Below are 23,678 nucleotides of genomic sequence, written 5' to 3'. Positions count from 1 at the left end.
TTTTAATTCCATAACATTTTATTACACAGGGCATGGAATGGTCATTTTGTTCAGTTATTTGAAACCAATTAAATTGTATTTATTTCAAGCTCAATCCAAACTTTCCACATGCTTGAAACACAGATGTCATTATAACTTCATTTAGAAGAGGGACACACAACAAATGCCACCCTTCACCTGCCTCCTACCCCCACCTCTCTGCCAATCCCGTGTCCTGCTTGTTAGTGAAAGCCTCTATAAAAACATCCTGAAACATTTCCCCTGTGGTCAAGACATGATCCATCATCTTCTAATACCTGCAATCCTTCCATGGAAATGTGATGCATACACTGTGCAGGTTGAGGCTTAAGTTAAATTGTTATATAGACAGAAACAGAGATTCCTGATAGATGTATCTGATGAAACACTGTGGCTTCATCCTGGGAACAAGGAACTAGAAAAAATGGATTTGCAGCTGAGGCTGAAGAAGTGCTTTAAGGCCCAAGGCCTCTTGGTCTCTCCAGGAGTTGCCAGACAGGGCACTAAGGAATACTCTCTTCGTAGGGTCAATTGCATCAGATTTCAAAGTGTGTTTATGTTACACATCATCACCGTCTTTATGCTGCTAACTACAGATGATGAGGAAGCTTTGCTTTGGGTTTGAAGATGACACTGTTGACAGCATTATTTAACAATCCGTGTGAGTATTGCCAGAAAAGTCAAAATGGAGTGACACTGCCTGCTGCTTCGGAAAGATGAAGGTGGACCCTTGTGTTGTGGCTGCTGGTGACTCTGCCTGATGACAAGCTAGGTGCATAATACTGTGGATAAGCAGGTGGTTACAAGCCAAGTAGAGACCCCAAAAGATGTCTTTATTGGTGACTCTGAACTGCCTACAGTTTTATATCATATACAGTGTAAGGTTAAGAAGGTTTAAAAGGAACCAGTTCTCAGTTAGAAACCCACTGACTTCAATGCACAGGGAGGAGAAAATCATCAGTGGCAAGTTCTTCATGAGATGGTTTTCCTCAGGAAAAGGTGCTGGGGTGACTGAGGAATCCTGGGCCCCTTGTTGTAGGGAATGATCTCATGTAGAGGCTGGCTGGGCCAGTAAAGACCAAAATGGACTTCTCTACAGTTGAACTTGGGTTGGTCTCTAGCCAGAGGTGAACAACCAGGTGTGTCTATGAACAGGTACTCTTTGCCATCACCAAACACCAAATACATTATGTCGACCTCATTCCTGTCTACCCCATAACAAGAGCCCCAATTTAGGATACTGAACCAAACTGGTGTGGAAACATTCTATTATATAACCAGGACTGGCTCTGGTCCCATAAGAGCTGGCATCTAATGTGGAAGACCAGAAATATATTCGATCACTGGCATGTGTGAATTTAACTAACAGTCAGGGTTCTAAGTATTCTTGGGTGGTCCCACTCCTTCAATTTACTAATTAGCTGTGGCATAAATCTAATCACTCACACTGCCAGCTTCTTTGTAGAGGTGAGTCACTCAGTTTCTGTGGGAGCCTAACCAACCTCCCAGACTCTGCCCAGCACATGGCCTTGCTGTTCTCAACTCATCCTGCATATATTTTATTGCATCCCATGAGTTAAGTACATACTCTAGCAATGATAAAATACTTGGGGGGTTGTCAAGGTCTCGGGATAGAGTCACAAATGTCCAGAGACTACAATGAGGAGGGAGTTCAGACCTTTGTCCTTGCTGTAGACCCTCACTGCATAGTAGCCTGAGCTATATCACAGCCATACTGCAGAGCTGAGCAGAGAGCTGTGGGACCCAGGGTAGACACAGGCATGAGGAGTTCAGAGAAATGGTACAAAAGAAGCGTAGCTTAGACACTCTGCTGTCATCCAGCCTCAGCGTGTTTCCTCCCCTACAGAGTTGTTCTGTGCAAGTACCACTTTAGTGCTAATAGGCTGAACTGTGCACCAGGACTTCACTGCATTAAATGTGAGTCATTGCTGATGATCACATTAATTAAAAATGCAGAAACTTAGAAACGGATGGAAAAGAAGGCACTGATAGTTCCCCAAGTCAAATATCCACAGGTTAATTGGACTCTGAGTACTGGTAACTCTGTCTTCCTAACATCCCTGTGTTTGTGATCCATCTATTTTTTAATCACCCCTGCCACACTTAGATTATCTCTCTCCTGACCTATTGTCATCACCTTCCTCCTCTAATTCATCCCTTTTGAATTTACTTTTATCCTATTAGTAGTATTATTGACAAAGTAAAAATCTAACAGTATTATTACCTAGATTAAAACCCTTTAATAACCTACGAGGATCACAATTAAATTATGTTTATTTCTCTGTTTTCTCTTCTAAAGACTGTGAGCTCCTTAAAGGCAGGAATATACATTCAAAATTCTTCCTTGGACTGGGCACAGTGGCTCATACCTATAATGCCAGCTACTCTACAGACTGAAGAAAGATTGTGTGAAGCTAGTAGAACTGTTTGGGGCCTGTACAACATAGCGAGTTCCTATCTCTAAAAGAAAAAGATGAATAAATGCATGCATGCATGCATGAATGAATAAATAAATACATACATAAAATTCCTCCTTGAATCTGTAAAATGACTTAATAAAAGCTTCTTGAAAGACTTTTTTTGTGTCATTATCTACATTGGCACCATCTAGATTAACCCAGCTTGCTGTGACCTGCTGAACTCCAACATCAAATAAAGTCTGCAATATCAGGAGGACAAGGGGTCAGAGGATTGCTGATGTACATGGACACAGGCCATAGCACTAGAACACACCATAAGATTTCTTCTTGCCTCTGGATGATGGTCAAGACAGCAGCAATCAAAAGCTCTGTGGCTTTTCTCCCCATCTTCACTGTGAATGGAAAGCCTTGAATTGTTCATTCTTGAACACATTTAACAGATGCATTCATTACTGTTTACTAACTGAAACCATGACTCGAATACTTGTATGAAATATATCCGACATGTCTTAACATCCTCTCAGGGCTCTGTGGAACTTCACCTGTAGTGGGATAGAGTTTATTTTAAAAAATAAATTGTTTTGTCCACTGTGCCATTATTTCCTATCTGATAGCAATGAGAACAGGAGTGTCTTTTCTTTCAAGTAAGTGTTTTGTCAGTGTGCATAGGTTTATGAAAAATGTTCAAAATATACAGAAAACATTATGGGGCTCTCGGTTCCCTTAGGATGTGGCACCTCATTCCTAAGTCTCTTACCTTGAAGGGTGTAGAATGATATAACACCTTTTGCAGAATTTGAGTGATGTCAATTATGTGCTTTGCCTATAAGCCACACCTAACTGGCATGCATATATATACATACTATATACATATATTGTACATATATACACATATATATGTATATATGTACATATATAGTGTATGTATTACACACATACAAATATAAATATGTTATATGTAAATATATATCAATATTATACATAGGTATTATATATGTTACATATAAATATCACACATACAAACTATTCCATCTTGCAGGTAGCAGTTTTCTCTGGCCTCCAACATTGAGGCCTATTACTTGCTGGATATGGCATACAATTCCTCTTTCTTTTCTTCCTCTCCAAATGCTACTGATTATTCAAGGGCCAAGCAAGTCTTGCCTTTTCCATAATGCCTTTGCTATCTCTAGGCCTTCTATAATTTGACTCAAACCTACTGACCTAAGTTTGCTTCCAAGGGGAATAATTACAAATATAGCACCTATGTACCACACACCCTGGCCAAATTAATCCTATGCCTTCCATGAAGTAAGTGCTCAAGAAATATTCGTTGAATGTTAAATGCTAAAACAGAACCATCCATTGACTAGACAGTGCCATATATATATATATGTGTGTGTGTATGTATATATATATAAAAAACACTCAGTAAGTGAATGAAGTGTTCTCCATGGACATCTCATATCTACATCTGTACACTTCTGTTTATGTTGTTGCTTTATTGCATAAGTTATTCCTGTAATAGCCTTCTGTTCTTCTCAGCCTTTTAAAATCTTAAACCCGACATTCTAGTTTCTATTGAAACAATGCCAGCCTCCTTCATGAAGCTGTAATTCACCACAGCTGAGGTATCCCTCCCAACATCATCACTTCTATAAAGTGTGATTCAAGCCATTTTGATAGTTAATATACAATGCCTGATATTGTAATTCTTGGTGTACATGCCTGATCTATTAACACATGAAAAGTTCCTTGAGGGAAGAATCAATGTATTCCTCATAGCCGTAGGTGCAGGCTTTGAAAATAGGAAACTCTTAAGAATTATCAGTACATTGAATTTGTTGAATTAACTATTCTAGTCCACCTTGATCTATTCTTTTTCAGGGCATCTTGACCATTTCTCTTCATCACACAATCTAAACCTTAAAGATATACAGTCTCTCATTAATTTCAAGACATTCCTCATGTCCTAGCTAGACTGAACTACAAGACAGGGGCTTGCCTACTTCCACCTTAGGTTACTGAGGTCAAAGGGTATATTCAGGGGAGGACTGACTGAAATAGTAGAGATATACGACCTAATTTATAACAGGCACTCCTTGGAAGAATACTTTTATCCATCAGATCTTTATGCACATTTCTCACTAGCAACATCATTCCAGCAGCAGCAATTTTGATACAATCAGTTGACAGGTCAACCATGTGAAGCCCTTTGAAAACAAGGCATTGTGGATCATTCCTGATTTTGGAATAAAAAATTCTCCTCAAGACTATGTAATTGGCTTGAGGAGCAGACATAGAGCTTCATATTAAGGATGAGAGCTTCATGTTAAGGATGAGAGACAGAAAATATCTATTACAACACTTTAGCTAGCACAATAATGGCACTATTCAAATTTAGTTCTCATTAAATTTCCCACAGGGCAATTAGATTTAATTTTAAAAAATCCTTTCAGGGCCAGTATATTTCTAATTGCTCATCTGCCCACAAGAAAATCCCTGCTCAAGTGCCACCCTTCCCTATGCATAGAGGTCTGTCATCGTCTACCAGCTCCTGGGTGACTTTTCTCCAGGTGATGCTTCCAAGATCACTTACCCATCAGTGCCACCTCTTTCACTGACCAAACTGAATTCAATAGTAGTATCTTTTCTTTTTTTTAAATTTCAACTACATTTTTAGTCTGCCTTATTCAATAGGAGACACAATAAAAATAAAATGATTTGGCTACAATCCAGACCTGGCAGAAAAACAAACACATGGCCCATAAATGTCATCTGAGACTGACCCGTGTCATGTTATGCAGTAACTTTGGCTGAACCCAAGAACCCCTTAGATAAGTGGCCAGAACTAGAATACACACACACACACAGAGGCAAGCATGCACACACATGCTGGAATGAGCTTACATATGCCTTCTTACATAAACATCATACCCCATCCTTAACCTTTAGATCATTTTTTGAAAGGATTCTGGAATATGCACATATTCCAAAGGAAAAAGAAATATTGGTTAGCTCAACAAGACAAAAAAAAAAAAACAAAAAAAGGAGACAAAAATGTTCTTCTTTGTTAAATTACTTCCTATGTGTAACCACTGGTAGGATATGTGATTTGTGTTTAGTATAAACCACTGCATTTGCTTATATTCTGCTCTCCCTAAACAAATAAATAAATCAAAAAAAACTATTAAAAAGAAAAAAATCAAGCATTAAAAGCAACTAATGATGTTTTCTCTTCACTCAGGAACTCAAAGGTTTAGTAAAATGTCGAAGCAGTGGAAACAGATGCTCCGTGCAGACTTTCTAGCTCTAAAATGTAATTTGAGCTCTAATCTCTCAGCTGGGGATGCATTTTTAATTTTCTTTAAAGATTTCCTATGCCATACTTTTCATTTCACAAGTTTTTTAAATTCCTCAAATCTTGCCCAGTAGAGTGAAAGTCACCTTAATGAAGAAACGAGAGATTAAGCCACCATGACTTTGGAACAGCAGAGGATCTCAGCTGCAATTTTTTGGCTCAGAACCAGGGTCTAAAACCAGCCATGGGAAAAGCTGCTGAAACGGAGCCTGCAATTCTCTCCATGTTTGACTTGCATAATGTTGACATTATAACACCAGAGAGACCAAAAAATATTTCAAACAATTATGACTCTTTTCTATAAATATTTTTAAATTGCTTTAAGAGATAAAATAACATCTTTTACTCTTCTCGTTTTCTAAGTGACTCTGGTCACCCTCAGCAGCTCACTACTACGGATTTATTTTTGGCTAGAAGGTCAGGGAGGACATCTTAAGGCGCTAAGTCTGCTGTTAAACTGTATTTTCCAACATGAGCTGAATGGTGAGAAGGGGAGTCAGACACTTTTAAAGTAACAACTAAATTCAGTGTCATAGCATGGGAGAAATACATTGTTTCTTTCTTCTGTAGAAGCAAAGGCAAGGAAAAGTATCAAGTACTCATTAAAAAAAAAAAAAAAAAAAAAAAAAAAAAAAAAGGTCTCCCACCACCCTTTAGAGAGCACAGTTTTCTTTCTGACAGAAAAATTCTTCTCCACTTTCCCTTCCATTACTCTTCCTTGTTTTAGTTAGGTCTGCTATGAAACATAGTTTATACATATTGAGACTTCTCTACCAGGAGAGGGATATAAAAAAGGGAGGGAGAATTATAGAGATGGGGAAGGAAGCTCATAATTTCTGGGTATATCATTCAACTATTTCAGGTGTCTCTTCCCTCAACTTAGCCAAATGGTAATCACCCAGAGAGTGAGAGGTGAAATTCATTTGAAACCTGCAATTTCCTTTCTCAGAGAATATGATTAACAAGCCTGAATTCTGAGCTCTGGAAATAGACTAGATATCCTTAGTCACAAATGAACTGAGTGAACAGTAAGCTAATAACTCTTCAGTGTAACTTCAATATTTCTCCCAGAGCCTGAGAACAAGAGACCTGGCTTTTCTTCAACATAAATGTCCTCAGCATGATTTGTAGCATTAATTTTTGACATGAAAACACCAGATGCCAAAGTTGACTGACTACTGCGTTCCTCCTAAACATCCACGGAAAAGTCCTACTAGTTTCTGATTTTAAAGTTAAGTCAAGTTTCCTATTTGCTGCTATGTAAAACTTGCATCTTTTAATAAAATCATCCACAAAACTTGGATATAACAAATACAATTCAGTGTTGTTTCAAACCACTGAGGGTGGAAATGGAAAAGCAGAACTCACGCTCACTTCCAGAAAAAGCATCACTTGATCCTGCCAGTGCCAAGGTCAACAGCAGCTGCCAGAGATCCATACCTGTAGGACCTGCAATCACAAAAAGAGTAAGGTAAAGCCCAGCAAATAAAAGCAGACCATTATCATGAAATACTGTTTAAAGACTGGGTAAGACATGAATGTGCTGATGAATCAGTTCCAGAAGGAATCCTAGTAAGTCTTTCATTGCCCCGAGTCTCATATTGTCCTACTTTTCATGAACTCAAACAGCAGGTTGTAATAAATTCTACTGCCCGTGAGTACTCGTCTCAGGAAACAACATGAACACTAGAGATGTTCACATCCTGGCTCAAAGCCATAGAAACACCTCACAGCAAATGACCCCCATGCACAGCTTCAGTAACAGGGCCAGTAAGGTTTGCTTCAATTTGATCTGGAAATAGAAAACCTTATCAGCAGTATCAGCAAGCATGGGGCCTTGAGCTGGACAGGCCATAAAAGGAAAAACAGAACAATCACGGTAATAGTAACATTTCATAAATCTGTTTCCCAGTGAACAAAACAGCTCAACACACTCAAAACAAAGTGCTAATGAGCCATCCTAAAGAGGTTTAACTAGAAGGGAAGCAGAAAGAAGGCGGGAAGCAAAAGAAAACAAAAACTCCCTAGTAAAACTAAAAAACCACAAGGACAGATTGTATCGTAGAGAGTTTTTATTTTCATGAGGAATACAGATCTGAAAGACCCAGGAATGTGAACACCTCAGACACCAAGAGGGATGCATCTGTGGCTTTGCTAGGCATTTAGAAGCCCAGTGTGGCCACACCTGGAGCCCTTCAGTTTAACGGAGAGAGTAGATCAACACATCTGTCAGTACACACCTCAGTGACCATACACGTTTATCTGGAGGAAGGAAATAAGCTTTTCTAGAAAAAATATACCAGGGTGTCCACATCCTGGATCTTTTGAGGCAAGTTTGGGCTAGTCAAAAATGAACTCAGCATATTGCCTTTTGTAGAGCTGTTGTTGTGTCTAACAACTAATGCCAACTACTTTAAAGCTTAGCTGCAACATTTCCATAAAATTGCACTATTTACAAGTTACTCAGACACTTATCATCATACTAGGAGCTCCACCAGGACCTCTACTGGCATCATTTTTATTACTGTGCAAACCTGACCTAATGGAATAGCCCTTCATGGTATCCCTAATCAGGCTGAAATAATGAGCAAAGATGTTTGTTTTCATGGTCCTACAGATGTGGTCCTCTGGCAATGGCTGTGTAATTCTACATAGGGATAAAATTCTTGATGTACTGTAATTTCTAGACAGCAGAGGACTTATCTTTTTTTGTTCCATATAATTTTATATTCATAAAATAAAAAACATATCTCTATGTAAACTAAGTATCTTCTTGCATCTGAATCCCCATGTGCAAACCCACATGCATGAGGAACTCTCCTCCAACACTGCTTCATGGAGTCGTTCATAGGATTGAGTGTAAACATGCAGGTGAACACACTTTGTCAATGGTGAGATTTCAAATAAATATGAGTTGTGGTTTTTACAACATCCATGTTTTTAATTCCTAACCTGGAAGGCCTTGAGCTGATGGCCTTGCATCATCCTTATCTACTTTCCAAATGAGAACCACTGAACATCTCTCCCTCCCAATGTCCTTTACTCCTAGGTGAACAGGCTATGTAATCAAAGCTGGAAACCTCCAGCAGAAACATATTAAAAGGCTAAAAAAAGATGTTATAGGCTAAAAATGCAATCCTGTTGGTAACTAAGTATTTGCTTTGAATTTGATTCTTTCTTTCTTTTTTCTTTTTTTGTTTCACTCTGTCGCCCAGCCTGGAGTGCAGTGGCATGATCTCGGCTCACTGCAACTTCTGCCTCCCAGGTTTAAGTGGTTCTCCTGCCTCAGTCTTCCAAGTTGCTGGGACTATAGGTGTGTGCTACCATGCCCAGCTAATTTTTGTATTTTTAGTAGAGATAGGATTTCACCATGTTGGCCAGGCTTGTCTCTAACTCCTGACCTCAAATGATCCACCCGCCTTGGCCTCCCAAAGTGCTGCGATTACAGGTATGAGCCACCATGCCCAACTGATTCTTTTTAAGTGAAGAAAACACTGAGGAACTGGATGCTGTATACAGTGTTAATTTTACTTGTTATCTCCCAAGACACTTAGTGTCAGGTAAAGAAGTTTCCAGTAGCACCTGCTATTCTGATGTCAGGGTATAACAGTAAATCCCCAATTCCCAGGCAGCCTTTTTTGCTTCCCATCTGAGCGAGGGTGTGAACAGGTTTGCATTTCTCAGAAGGCCACATCCTCTGGTTTGGAAGTCACCTCTTCAGACATCTCAAGGATACCTGGCAGATGCCACAAATAAATGGCATTTACTTCAGTTGAATAGTTGATGACCTTCCTCCAATCCCGAAACTTTTGAAAGCAGCTGCATGCAAATGAGCTTCACTTCTTCCAAATAAAGAACTAGGTAGGGCGCGGTGGCTCACGCCTGTAATCCCAGCACTTTGGGAGACCGAGGCGGGTGGATCACGAGGTCAGGAAATCGAGACCATCATGGCCAACACGGTGAAACCCCGTCTCTACTAAAAATACAAAAATTAGCTGGGCATGGCAGTGCATACCAGTAATCCCAACTACTTGGGAGGCTGAGGCTGGAGAATCACTTGAACAGGGGAGGCGGAGTTTGCAGTGAGTTGAGATCATGCCACTGCACTCCAGCCTGGCGACAGAGCAAGACTCAGTCTCCAAAAAAAAAAAAAAAAAAAAAAAAAAGGAACTATAATTATAACACTTCCTTTACAAGCTGAACATATGTCCATAGAATGTGTTCTATCAAAACAAAAAACAAACAAGAATCCTTAACACAAAATTAACCAGAAATCTGTTTGCATACTCCTACAGGAGAAAATAATATTTAAAATTGCCATGCTCCCAAATAGGAGGTGAGTGCAGTTTACTGCTTCCTGGAACACCGCATAGGGACCCAACTCTAACTAAGACCAGGGGCCAGGAGGAGGTTAAAGAAACCTCCTTTAACCTCCTGTGGATGGATTCAGCAGAAGCTAAGTGCTTGATTAGAACCTAACTCTTCCCCTTCTCTTCCACTGATGTTGGCTCAGTGGGAATGACTCCAAAAGTAGCCCTCTGCACTCCTCTGCAGAACTCTCTCTAGGGTCCTCACATGAGCCAGGCCATGAGAAGTGACATTCAACTGTATTGTAAGCAGTCCACGCCATCTTTGCAGAGCCCCACATGGCACCTTCTAGATGAGGGAATCTTTCTCTATTAGGTTCTAGCCGAGATAAAATGTCCCTAGGAAAGGTCAGAGTGCTGACACATGAAGTTCGGAACTTTAATGTTATCTAACATTACAATGTAATGATATGCCAGATGTGAGAAAAAGAAAGTCCCTCTATTCCCCTCCACCAAACCCTTTTTGCCCAGGTACCTAAACTTATTACTTGTACCTATTAACCCAGAGACACAGCAGTCCACTCAAATGCCGTCATAAGAGGTTGTATAATAATCTAAGTAGAGGATGGCATTGTTCAGAGGAATCTACTAAATTGGACCTTAGCTCCCTGGGTTTTTTAAGCTTGCAATATTTTCCTAGGGAAAATCCCTCTCTAAATTTCTTTTGATACTTACACATTCTTTGACTATAGACTCATGGCAAGATTTTCAGCAGGCGGGATAAAAAATGGGCTTCTATTCTTGCATAATGGAACTCACACCATTTCCACCCTGAAAGCCTGAGGCATTTTGCCTGCTTCCCATCTTTCTCAAGAAAAAGCAAGTTCAAAACCAGTGTAATGCAGCTGGCATGAATTTTAAATCTGTAGACTGCCCAGCAGAGGAGGCCTCCAAATCACATAATTAGGCCCATGATATACTAACTTATTCTTTGGCCATAAAACAATTTGTAAACACATGAGAAAAGATGAGGGTTAGATATAATACATTTTCCAGCATGCTATAACCAACTCCTGACAAAGAAACCAATATGTTTAATTCTCTTTAATTTATAATTAGCAAGTATTTGTTAAACTACTAGTTCCTGCTAGCACTGAGCAAGGCACTACGGAGATTAACGCAAAAGCAATCAAAATCATGGTTCTTCAAGAATAAGGCAGTACGAACACATGAAACTGTGAAAAGAAGGGGCATATCTGAAAATAGAAGGTCAGACTAGGGAAAAATCAGGTATCGAATTGACAGTCTTAAAATTAGAACTAGATGACAGATAAGAGTGGAAAAGGGAGAGAAACTATGGTCAACTTGTATGGTAAAAGCTCAGAGCAAATGTTCTGGATGTGAGTATGAATTCTGAGTATGTTTTGGACGATATTCTGAGGAAGCTAGTGAATAGAGAACAAGGTTCAAATTTACGAATAAAAGGGCATAAAATTAGATTGGTGAGGTAGGACCAGATTAAAACAGCATTTTCAACTCAGATTGATCAGAAAGTCACTAGAGATTTGGTGCAAAAGTGGGTTTTCCTTAGGTTACAGCTGCCCTTCATGCCTTCTTAACTTATATCACTGAGAAGTATTGACAAGATTTGGTGATGATTGGATATGAGAGATGGTAGAGACACGTCTGTCACAAATAACTGGGTATGTGTGGATGAGAGATAGTGCTAGTGAAAGAAATCAGGATTTGGGGATCTGAGTTGGTTAGCGGGAGGAGAAGGTCATAGGACTGCTTCAGATACTTGGTGTTTTAAGGCAATTATAAGACTTTTGGAAATGTGAGAAATGACTAGTGGGAAGTTGAAGGTAAGAGACCAAAGATTGAGAGACAAGGGAGGTCATTACTGAAGGTGAGGGAGAGCTACATAGAGATGAGGAGTATCACGTGAATTTAAGGAGAAGACTAGACTATTATGGTGACAAGTCTCCATAACACCTTCATCAACAATTATATTAAAAGTTTATTTGCCAGGCATGGTGATTCATGCCTGTAATCCCAGCACTTTGGGAGGCTGAGGCGGGTGGATCACGAGGTCAAGAGATTGAGACCCTCCTGGCCAACATGGTGAAACCTCGTCTCTACTAAAAATACAAAAATTAGCTGGGTGTGGTGGCGTGCACCTGTAGTCCCAGCTACTCGGGAGACTGAGACAGGAGAATCGCTTGAACCATGGAGGTGGAGGTTGCAGGGAGCCGAGATCGCGCCACTGCACTCCAGCCTGGCGACAGAGTGAGACTCTGTCTCAAAAAAAAAAAAGTTTATTAAGCCACACAGGGAAAAATATGCTTATATCTGGTTTGTAATTTTGTGGAAATAAAACAAACCACCACCTAAAATAACGGACACCCTCTAATTTGTATCAAGTATTTTTTTAAAAGTGATTAAAGCATCCTTAGAAGCATCCTTAGAAGTGTGATGTTAATATATTAATAGATGGGAAGAGTAAATGCCAGCATTGATTACTAAGAAATATTGTGAAATTGAATCTAGTCGATCTCCTTGCTGAAGCTTTTCCAATAATACAGCACAGGAAAAGGAAGAGGTTAACCCAAAAGGGCATTTAAAACTGCTGGTTTTCATTAGCACCAAGCATGCACTGAAATAGTTTGCTTTCAGAATTCATGTTGTTACCAACTTTTTATGGTGATGATAATTTGGAAAATGGTCAGATCTAAAATGCCTTAGGTGAATTTATTTCCTTCCTATGAATGAGGAAAGCTCACAGACAGTTTTGATAGAACTACTTTTGCTGAGATTTCTCTCCTCTTGGAGATCCAGTGGGGAATGCAGGATGGGAATTTTAAATGTGTAAGGTGTGAGGGGGAAAAAGACTTTTGGGAGTAGTACATATAGTAGGTCTCCAATTTTATTTATTTATTTGTTATATTATTTGTATTTTTACTTTTTGAAGAGACATGGGTCTCACTCTGCCACCCAGGTTGGGAGTGCAGTGGCATAATCATAGCTCACTGCAGTCTCCAACTCTTGGGCTCAAGGGATCCTCCTTCATCAGCCTCCCAAATAGCTTGTACCACAGGCATGTGCCAACCCACCTAGCTATTTTTTTTTTTATTAACAGCATCTTGCTATGTTGCCCAGGCTGGTCTCTAACTCCTGGCCTCACTTGATCCTTCCATCTTGGCCTCCCAAAGTGCTGGGATTATAGCCATAAGCCACCACATCCAACCTAGGTCTCCAATTTTATAAAATAAGGATATATGGTACATACCTGCACTGACCAATTCTGTTACAATAAGTCACAGGTGTCTATTGAGCACTTAAAATGTGGCGAACACAATTGAGGAATTTAATGACAATTTAAATTTAATTAAATATGTAAGTCTATTTGGAACATGTTGGATATATGAACCCACTTTTTAAGCTTTACATTTTATGAAATGTAAATGCAGATCAAGTATTTATGATTAAAATTTAGCGTCCAAATTCATATGTGCTATAAGTATAAAATATACATGAAATTGAAAGCTTAGTACAAGAAGAAAAGATGCAAAACATCTTCATAATGTTTATGTTGACAACATGTTGAAATCATATTTTTGACTGCTGAGTTAAATGAAATCTATTATTAAAACAAAATCCTCTGTTTCTTCTTATTTTTTTAAATGTGATTACAGCCATGTATCACTTAATGACAGGAATACATTCTGAAAAATGCATCATTAGGCAATTCCATGGTTCTGCGAACACCACAGAGTGTATTTACACAAACCTAGATGGTATAACCTACTACACACCTAGGCTATATGGGATAGCCTATTGCTCTGGGCTACAGACCTGTGCAGCAGGTTACTACTCTACTGAATACCATAAGCAATTTTAACACAATATTAAGTATTTATGTATCTAGACATATCTAAACATAGAAAAGATATCATAGAAACATGATATTATAATTTTATGGGGCCAGTCCATCATTGACTGAAAAGTCATTATGTGGTGCATGACTGTAGTTGAAAATTTTAAATGACATACGTGACTTGCATTTTATTTCTACTGGCAGCATTCATATATACATTTTATTGTTTATATGTCTGCACTTGCATTCAAAAACATTAAATGATTACTGTGGGCATATTTGCTTTTGTAACAAAAATGAACAAATAAAGTAATTTTTTAAAAATTCAAAAGACATGTAAAATCATCATGATTATGTTGTAAAAGGTCCTCCCAAAAGCAGAATGATGGGGACAAAAATATTCACTAAAGACTTAGGTGACTTAGGTATGATTGTATCTGTGGAAGGTTGTTTTTTTCAAGGGTACCCAGTGTGCATTCATTTACCTTCAGAAGTATAATTATTCACATTATGTCCCTATTTGAGTCACAGACAGTGGTGTACTGGTAAATGTTTAACACTTGTCTCTCTGGAATTTAAAAAAAGGGTCATGATTTGTATCATTTGCCAATTTCTGTGGTGTAAATACCTCTTTCAAGGTTGATTTTAAGCTACCAACATTAATTCACTGATTGGATTCACAAGCCAGAAGCTGGACCCAGTACACACTGGCTGGGGAAGGGACTGATGCTATCTAGGCTTCATGTGAGGTAACAGGTACAAAAATTAAGCAATCTACTAACATTGATACAAAACGTAAGAGACAGTACTGTTGAGTAAACCCTGGACACTTAATTTCATTTGATGACATCTGATCCAGTGGCAGCTGATCACATTTAGTTAATAATCATTGAAAGATACTTTCCCAGCTCAGGAGACATTAGCTTCTACCACAGATGCTATTGTTAATCTTCATTTACAGAGAGGGTGAGGTTGGGGTTAGGTGAATGTGCTTTGGAGTCACAGAAAGCTAAGTTAAAATCCTAGCTCTATCAAACCTCAGCTTACTCATCTCTAATATTGATATGATAAGATTTTCCCTTTTTCATAAAAAAATCAGGATTAGATGCGATAATTTATTTAAAGCATTTGGCATTCGCTCTGCATGTATCCAAAAGGGTTAGTTATTACACTTACTAAAGTCTTCTTGGTAGTAGTAACAAACAGACTATTTATGTTTTATAATGTTCCTACGGGGTATACTGAGAGTAGGGACCCTCATTTATATATCAAGATATATTACATATCTTTATCTTTTATTATAATTTATCATAAAAGATAAATTATATATCTTCATGATATATAAATAGACATCTAGGCAGGTGGCAGAGCAATCAGCAAATGTGCTTTTCGCCAGTCACAATATGTAACTATTCCTAAATCAAGCACTTACATCATATGCAGGTTCAGGGAAAGGGAAGGACCATTATAATGTAAAGTGTGTATATCCTAGATAAGGCAATAATACAGCCCATTTGTGCTTGGGTGTACAGGCAATTGCACATCTTCTAAAGGGAGTTCCAATTGTGTAGGAAATACTTTAGGGGCTAATGCCTCCCTCGTCTACTTTAAGAAAATTCTATGTGGTTGTTGTTAGGTTCAGATAATTTGTTTTGTGAAATCATGGATTTCTAGAACTAAAAATTAGATACAGAAATCCCAGTGACAAGATGCTTGGCTTGAAGTTAGAACGTCTCTTGAGAGAACTCAAAAAAGGCAGCTGAGTTACAAGAACCTGAGTCTCTGTCTCTTCCTTTATGGAGGAATGAAAGAAGAAGGGGCATTTCAGTAGCCAAATGCTTGGCCATACTCCGATCTTGGTATGCATAGTTTTTCTATTCAGAGTGGAACTTTCTCAAAGAACGAAGCATTCTGTTTCACTAGGACCTCACATTGCACTTTGCAATGCCTCCCCGCAACTATCCCTGTGGATGTTTGTCAACTCACTAAGCTTGATTCACTTGGTGCATTAATGAATTCACAATGCAGATGTGACTGTTACATGAAAGAGATAACCAACTGCATGGCCGCTTATTTGAATGATATATTTCTTCTTATATCTTACTTTACACTATTGTCCCTACCAAGTAATTTTTCCAAAGCAGAATTTGAAAAATGAAACCTCTATTGATTTTCTACTTTTTTTCTCTTTCTACAAGTGGCTCATTCTAAAATCTGATTTTTTAATTACTATGATAGATCATATAGACCATGGGGAATGCTCCTTAAACAAATTTAAAGATGTTGGAATTTTCTTCAGACTCAAATTTGAAAATTCTGTTTCACCTAATCTAAAAGGAGATAAATAAGCTATAGGAGACAAGTTCTCATACAGTGAAGTCTTCAAATGAAAACATTCATTATCTTGGTGAGATATAATCTAACAATGATTACTATAATAATTTATAGTATACTAAATGCTTTTTATATCTTAAAGAAGTGCACGTGTTGCTGCCTTCTTTGGGGTTAACATAACAGAAGTGTAGGTTTTCAAAGACAGTTACTAGCATGCCCGAATAACATATGGAGCAAAAATTGGGAGAAACCCCTCTTTCCTTTTATCAAGTCCAACATGGCAAGGTTATTCTTTTAAAGCAAACAAGTTGGGAAACCAAGAGTGAGGCAATGTGATCTCCTGGGGAAAGCATTACTGGAGGAGGAGTCAGCAATCCCGTAACCTGGCACCAGCCCAACATTGCCTGAGCTGGTGACACAGGTAGTCATTTAATCACTATGGGTCTCAATTCCCTCACCTGAACACCCTTCCAAATTTTTGTTATAAGCCAAATCCTGCACTGTGCTGTGTAATAATAACTGCCATTCATTGATGACTATTCATGTCCTGATGTTACTAGGTTCCTTGTCTTTCTCTTCTTTTAGCTGGAGGCAGTAGCTGTGTCTCACTCACGATTACATTCTAACAATTAGCCATGGGCTTGCCACAGAGTAGATGTTCACCACAATATCTACCCAACAAATAAGTGTGCCAGGAACCTTCTTATTTCATACAATCTTCACACAGACCTTGCAAGAGAAATGCTCATTTCACAAATGAGAAAATGGAAGTTTAGAGGAGCTCAGAGAGGTTAAGTAAATCTCCTCCCAAGCTCACACAGGCAGAATATCTCTGGGTAGGGTTTTGAACTATGCTTGATCTCTCCAAGGCCTGCCTTTACTTTTCCATGCCTCTTAAATTGTGAAGTAGGCACGCTAAACACACAATCAGGGTAGCAGTGAATTAGAACAAACTACAGGGAGCAAGAAAAAGAGTAATATTTAGATGTGAATTATAAAGAGAGGTAGACATCATAATATTTTCAGTGCATAGGGCCTGTCAAAGACATGGCAGTTTCTTCAAGGGCTGTATTACATTGCTCAAGGGATGTAATATTTATTGCTATGCCTTAGAACCTCCAATAGCACCTGGTCTACTTTTGGGTACATTACTTAAGAGCTATGCAGTATGCTCTCTCCATGACATGGGGCATTATCCTGCCTCCTTTAAGCTTCTATGTAAAAATAGAAGTCTATTTGGCCAGACTGACTGGCTGCCAGATAGATGGCAAACACAGGGCAGATCAATATCATGTCTCATCTCCAGGAAGATTATAATGTACCCCTTCACTCTTCAAGATCAAAGGAGGTATAATAGCTTGGACTTGGACCATTCATTGTCAATAGCTTTAATAGAAAATACTCCCTAGAAAAGTGCTGTCTAACAGAAACATAATGTGAGCCACAAATGCCAGCCACATACATAGTTGTAAATTTTCTAGTAACTACATTAAAAAAGTTAAAAAATTGATAAATTAATTTTAATAATGTATCTTATTTAACTCAATATATTCAAATATTATTTCATCATGTAATCAATGTAAAAAGTATTAATGAGATATTTTGCACCGTTTTTCTCATACTGAATCTTTGATTCTAGTATGCATTTGACACTCACAAACATCTCAATCGAAACTAGTCCCATTTCAAGTGTTCAATAGCTACATGTGGCTAGTGGCTACTGCGTTGTACCATGAAGCTCTGGAACACAGAGGAGTAGGAGAAGTCCACGCGGCCAGCTTCCTAGCTAGTGTAAAATGGATCTGTGTTTATTATTACTCACAAGGCAGGCCAAAGCTGCTGAGAAGAGACCTTCATAAGTTGTTTTGCAAGGTCTGATAATTTTTTAAAGTCATAGAAAGAAATAGTCTTCCTACTAAAGCAAGAAGTAGGGTGTTCCAGATCTTCTCAACACTCACTTTGTACATAATTACTGAGCACTGAACTCTACATACAATTAAACCATCAATTTTTTTTTGTAGGACAGAACTTATGTCTGTCACTAGTTATGGACTTTATGTGACTAAGTTCTCATCCTCAGCCTCAACTTCTTTATCTCCAAAATAGAATGTTGGAACATATCAGTAGTTCTGAGCCTTGGTTATATATTAGAATCACCTGGGGAACTTAAAAATCAATGCTCTGGCTTTATCATAGATAAATTGGATCAGTAGGGTAGGGACTGAGTATTGATACTTGAAGATTTTTCTTGTATAATTCTAAAGCATGGCCAGGATTGAGAATCGCTGATTCAGTGCAAACCAAATGTGCTATATAACTTTTGTCACAACAGAACTCATCTGCCCCCAAAAGTTGCCCTCATCCAAGGAGAAGAAGAGAAAAGAAATATCAGTCTCCCCATTCTACCAACCAATTAATGTGCTTTTTTGCAACAGATGATGATTTATGGATCTATGTCAAGTAATTTTAATACTGAAATATGGAATTAAGATCAGAAAATATTACCCTACAAAATGGCAAATAAAAATAATATACATGTATAGATGAAATCAGCCAGTCACAGAAATGATCACTCAAGTAACGACAATATTTCAAAGTGTTGCTGATGAGACTGGATAGACAGAATGCCAAAAGATCCCTTGCAAGATTACCATCCCAGGTTATTCAAACACTAATCTAGGTACTGCTGTGAAGGAACTTTGTGGATGTAATTAAGATGGCTAACCCACTGGCTTTAAAATAGGGAGATTATCTTGGATTACCTGCATAAACTGATGTAATCACCCGAGCCTGTAAAAGCAGAATGAGATATGGCAGAAGGGGAAGTCAGAGAGATTAGAAACTTGAAAAGGACTTGATCTTCTGTTGCTGGAAGAGGGTACATAGAATCTTGTTGCTGGAAGGGGGCACACAGAAACCATGAGATGCAATGCAGACAGGAGTAAAAGGAGCAAAAACCGGCTCCTAGCTGACAGCCAGCAAAGAAATGGGGGAATATAGTCCAACAATGGCAAGGAACTCAGTTCATGAAAACAACTGGAATCGGCTTGGAAGCAAATTCATCCCTAGAGGTCCTAACAACACTGATTTCTGCCTTGCAAATTCTAAGCAAGAGCCCAGTTTGGCCATGGTGTGCCCAGACTTCTCACATATAGAACTGTGAGACAATAAATGGGTATTGTTTAAGCCACAAAGTTTGTGGTAATATGTTATGGAAGCAATAGAAAACTGCTACAGCCTTTAAGAGTCCATTATAGAGCTTGAGATTGACCGTAAACATTAATCAGGAAGATAATAATCACCACTGAAACATGTCAATATTGAGAGGGACATTTTTGCAATGTCTAGCAATTTTATTCATAAGGGACTTCAGAGACAATATAATTCCATCAGTTAACAATAAACGATAAGGAAATGTTGAAAAACTAGTAAATAATTTACAGCTTTGTCTCCTCCAACTACCTGGGACCAAAAAGAATGTCCCAACACAGAGACAGGTACAATAATTTCTCAAAGCTTGATGATGCTATGCCCTAAGGTCATTTAGTTCCCTCTATTTCAACTCCACAGTTGTCAAATGACCTTCTGATTCTTGTTTTCTGGGATCACTATCTTTCAGGAAAATGAACACAATAATCAGATGAAATGAAATTGCTTGACAGTGCAATACGAAACAAATAAATATATTGACATTTTGGTGTATTGGCCCATGTCTTAAGTTTGGCTAAGAGAAATCAGGCCCCTAGAGTCTAATCACCTCTGGAGCAACTGATACAATTTATTTCTTTAAAAAATTTTTTGAACATGTAAATCAACATGAGATGATCCCAGGGAAAGTGAGAAAGGCTGGAAGGCTCTATCTCCATCAGTTTGCTAGCCTTGCTTTCCATCTTAACATCAGGTCAAACCAGGAAACTTAAAAACAGGCAATGTGTTGGTAGGAAAGTAACAGCCAAGGTCAAAATCTACAACAGACTAGGGTAGAAGAAAAATAAGGAGCACGTATTTATGGAGGAAAAGATGGTGTGGAAGCGGGAAGGCCAGTCTATCTTTGTCACATGTCCTTGCAAATCTTGACTCAGAAGAGCTTGTTTTCAGTCCTCCTGAATTAAAAGTTCAGTTCCCAGGAGGCTTATGTTTACTGTCCTATGGGACCACCACACCATAACTCAGGAAATTATAATTCAATGACCTGGCTATGTTTCTCCTAAACCAGTTGGATGCCCGAAGAGGTTTGAAATCAGAAGTCTGAGCCACTATTGATTCAGAGAGACTGTACACCTACCAGAAAGTCAAAGGGACAGACACATAAGCACTTTATGTTACAGTCTACTTAAGTGAAATCAGTTTTCACATCTTGTAAAACAGTACCAAACCATTCATGCTCCCTTCATTGAAAAGTTATATGACTAGCATTTTAACTTTTCAACCACTTGTGATCATGTTACCAGTTAAAACTTTACTCTCGAATGAGGAAGAAAACTTACAGAAAATCCCTAGGGGGAAGTTTACATGTAGCATCATCATCAAAATGCTAAAGAACCAAAGGACATGTGCTTCAGACATAGGGAAATAATACACCTGGATGCCCACAGGTACCTAAAATAACCTCTGTCTAAAATAAAGTCGGCATTTCCTACCTGCTTCTGATCCCTACATAATGAACATGCAGATTCATTTCTTCTATTTCTTATCTTGCTTAATGAGATCAGGGTTCACCCAGTTGGTTAGTCCATCCCTTCTCACATTTAACTTGTCACCATGAGGGAGGATTATACTTCTGTATTCTCTCTGGAATGTAGTACCTTCTCCTAGAGTCTTAGTCCCCTACCTTTTCTGTTCTCCAGACTTTCAACAGCCTTCTTCATGGTCAAGTTTCCCCTACTTTCAAGGCTACTGTCAGACAAGTCAGGACTCTACCTACCCTTCAAAGTCACGTTCAAATATCACCACCTCCATGAAGCCTTCCATACTCCCCACTGCAACGTAGCTGTTAACTCCTCTGTGCCTACACTGATTTTTTTTAACCTTTACTATAAAATATTCCACAATATCCAAGTCACAAGATGATAAACCCCTGTGGGTGGAACAGATGAGTGATGAGTTCTTGGTGCCTGTGTTGCTGTTTGTGAAGTTCTCAGGGCAAGACACAGACCTACTGCATCAACTTATAATCCCCACTCTGTCCTCAATCATGAAAGCATGGGCTGTATTTGATAAGTGAGCAGAAACATGTTACATGTATGCATGTGGGAGGGGACCTGTCAGTGGATACAATGTCAGCCAGAGGCACTAGAGGTTCTCTTTCCACCTCAGGAACATCCAGACCACCATCTAGTTGTTGTCTCTGGATCTTTAGAAGTTAGTTCTGGTAAAAGAGAAAACAAGAGGGTTAGAAGTTGAGCCTGGGGATGAACTTTGGGAAGCAGAACATAACCTGAGGGTGCCGGGTGTTGGTGCAAGAGATTTTCAGAAAGGTATGGAAGGTCCCAACGACATCAAAATTCTGCCTGGGCTCCACCTGAACAGCTGCTATGCCAAAAAAACACTGAACACGTGCCCCTTTGTCAGGTGGCAGAACTCGGCTTCCCAGTCAAGCCTCTTCCATAGGTGGCTACCCTCAGTCTCCTCAGCATCCCCATTCAAACTCCTCTCCACTTTTGAAAGACGAACAGGCCGAAAAATTCAAGAGGATAAAAAGGAAAAAACAGAGGGATTGAGATGTATGAAGTGGTTCCTGCTTCCCTTTTGCCATCAGCTCAGGACAGAACACCAATCACAATTTTTTTCCTTAGAAAAGTATTTTCCATGTTCACTAGATTAGATTCCTTAAGACATAACTGTACTTCTGGCTTACACTCACTGAAGATAAATGGCTTTCCTATTTCTCTATGAATCAACATGTCTAGAAGCCTAGGGTTAGTAGTGATGGGGCCCAGGGGGACCCTGGGGGGCGCAGAATCACAATGACAGAAGCCAGGGGCTGAACAAGGCCCCGAGGACAGTGTTAGTCTAAAGGTTGCATGTTATAAATGGGTAAGTTAAGCCCAGAGAGGTGAAGTAATGTGTCTAAGCCCCCGGGGCTAGTGCTGGCCAAGCTGGGAGCAGCACCAGGTCTCCTGTCCCCTGTCCAATGGGCTTTTTCAGTATTCCGTGTTGTCTTCAGCCTGTCACTATTTTCAAGAAGCACTTCAAGTAGCAAGAAGACACACTTACCCCGGGCTCATATGTGCTGTCGTAGCTAATATCATTGATCATCCAGCAGACAGTACAAACAAATCATAACAAGTGTGGGCACAAGGTGACCTGGCTCTTTGGCCTTCCCCAGCTGGCTGGTCGCTCGCCTACCCTCCCTGAATGAGGGTGAGTTCCCCTTTCTACTTTCTCTGAAGCAATACAAGAGCCCTGGAGTAATTAAAGAAAGAAATTTACTCCAAACTAGCCCTGACATCTGGACTAAACTGGGCGTAAATTTTTGAAAATAATCCTAGTTAGAATCTTGCAAAAATCTATTCTTCCCACTAACACCACAGTGATTTTCTTAAACTGCCAATTTATAGCCTCTGTTTCAAACCCCCCAGTACAAATCATAAACTTTTAGAGAGGTACAGCCAGCCATGTGTGATCTGATGTGGCCTCTTCCTACCTTATCTTCCAGCATTTCCACAAATCTCCCCTTTCTTCTGTCTACAAAGGAATCTTCTCAGAAGGTTCCAGGCTATTCACACCTCTGGCCCCGCTGCCGCCTATCCTCTTCTCATTTAATTCATCTTTGCTACTCATTCCCCTAAACCTCAGCTCAAGGACACTTCAACTTAGAAGCACCTTAGCAAAAACCCCACACCCAAGTGAAGTCAGGTGCCTCTCCTCTCTACTTCTATCACAACCTTGACAAACCCTTATTATAGCACTATAAGGAATCAGTGATATTGTCATCTCTTTCCTGTGATCATCTTTATATTGCCCACTACCTAGCACAACCAGTTTTAAACAAATTGTTGAAGACATGAAGAAAGGCCCATAGACACGGTTTTAAAAGAGGTGTTTGGAAGAGGCGGGAGCATGTCCTTCTGTTGAAAGTTCATCTGAATGCTTTCCATTGAGATAGAGTAAGTGGTGTTTCCCGTCACATCAGGCATTATGGGATGGGTTTTAATCAGGCAATGCAGTAAGACACTCAAAGCATCAGAGTTAATCTGCAAAGAGGTATAAGAAGAAGCAGGAGACAAAGCCTTATTTCTCTTTCCTTCAAAGTACTGACCATCTCTCAGACTAAAGATACAAAATAAACATGCAACTGTTGTATCACTTTTCTTTACAATACTTTTCTTTTTTTTTTTTTT

At 39.1% G+C, this 23,678-nt stretch overlaps 1 protein-coding gene across 6 annotated transcripts in view; it reads right to left on the bottom strand.

Moving 5' to 3' along the window:
* Positions 1–23,678, bottom strand: part of GHR (growth hormone receptor) — a 312,127-nt gene that overhangs the window by 161,704 nt on the left and 126,745 nt on the right. For 5 of the 6 annotated variants that reach the window (XM_050793440.1, XM_050793438.1, XM_050793443.1 and 2 more), the window contains exon 2: positions 7,186–7,266. In XM_050793440.1, the coding sequence (XP_050649397.1) occupies positions 7,186–7,255 (70 nt within the window). In that variant the 5' untranslated portion in view covers positions 7,256–7,266. The remainder of the gene's footprint in view (positions 1–7,185; positions 7,267–23,678) is intronic. The other variant, XM_050793439.1, reaches the window with a different exon arrangement.

The sequence above is a fragment of the Macaca thibetana genome, chromosome 6 (assembly GCF_024542745.1).
Source record: "Macaca thibetana thibetana isolate TM-01 chromosome 6, ASM2454274v1, whole genome shotgun sequence".
NCBI classification, from domain to species: domain Eukaryota; kingdom Metazoa; phylum Chordata; class Mammalia; order Primates; family Cercopithecidae; genus Macaca; species Macaca thibetana.
This window is presented reverse-complemented; position numbering and strand designations above follow the sequence as displayed.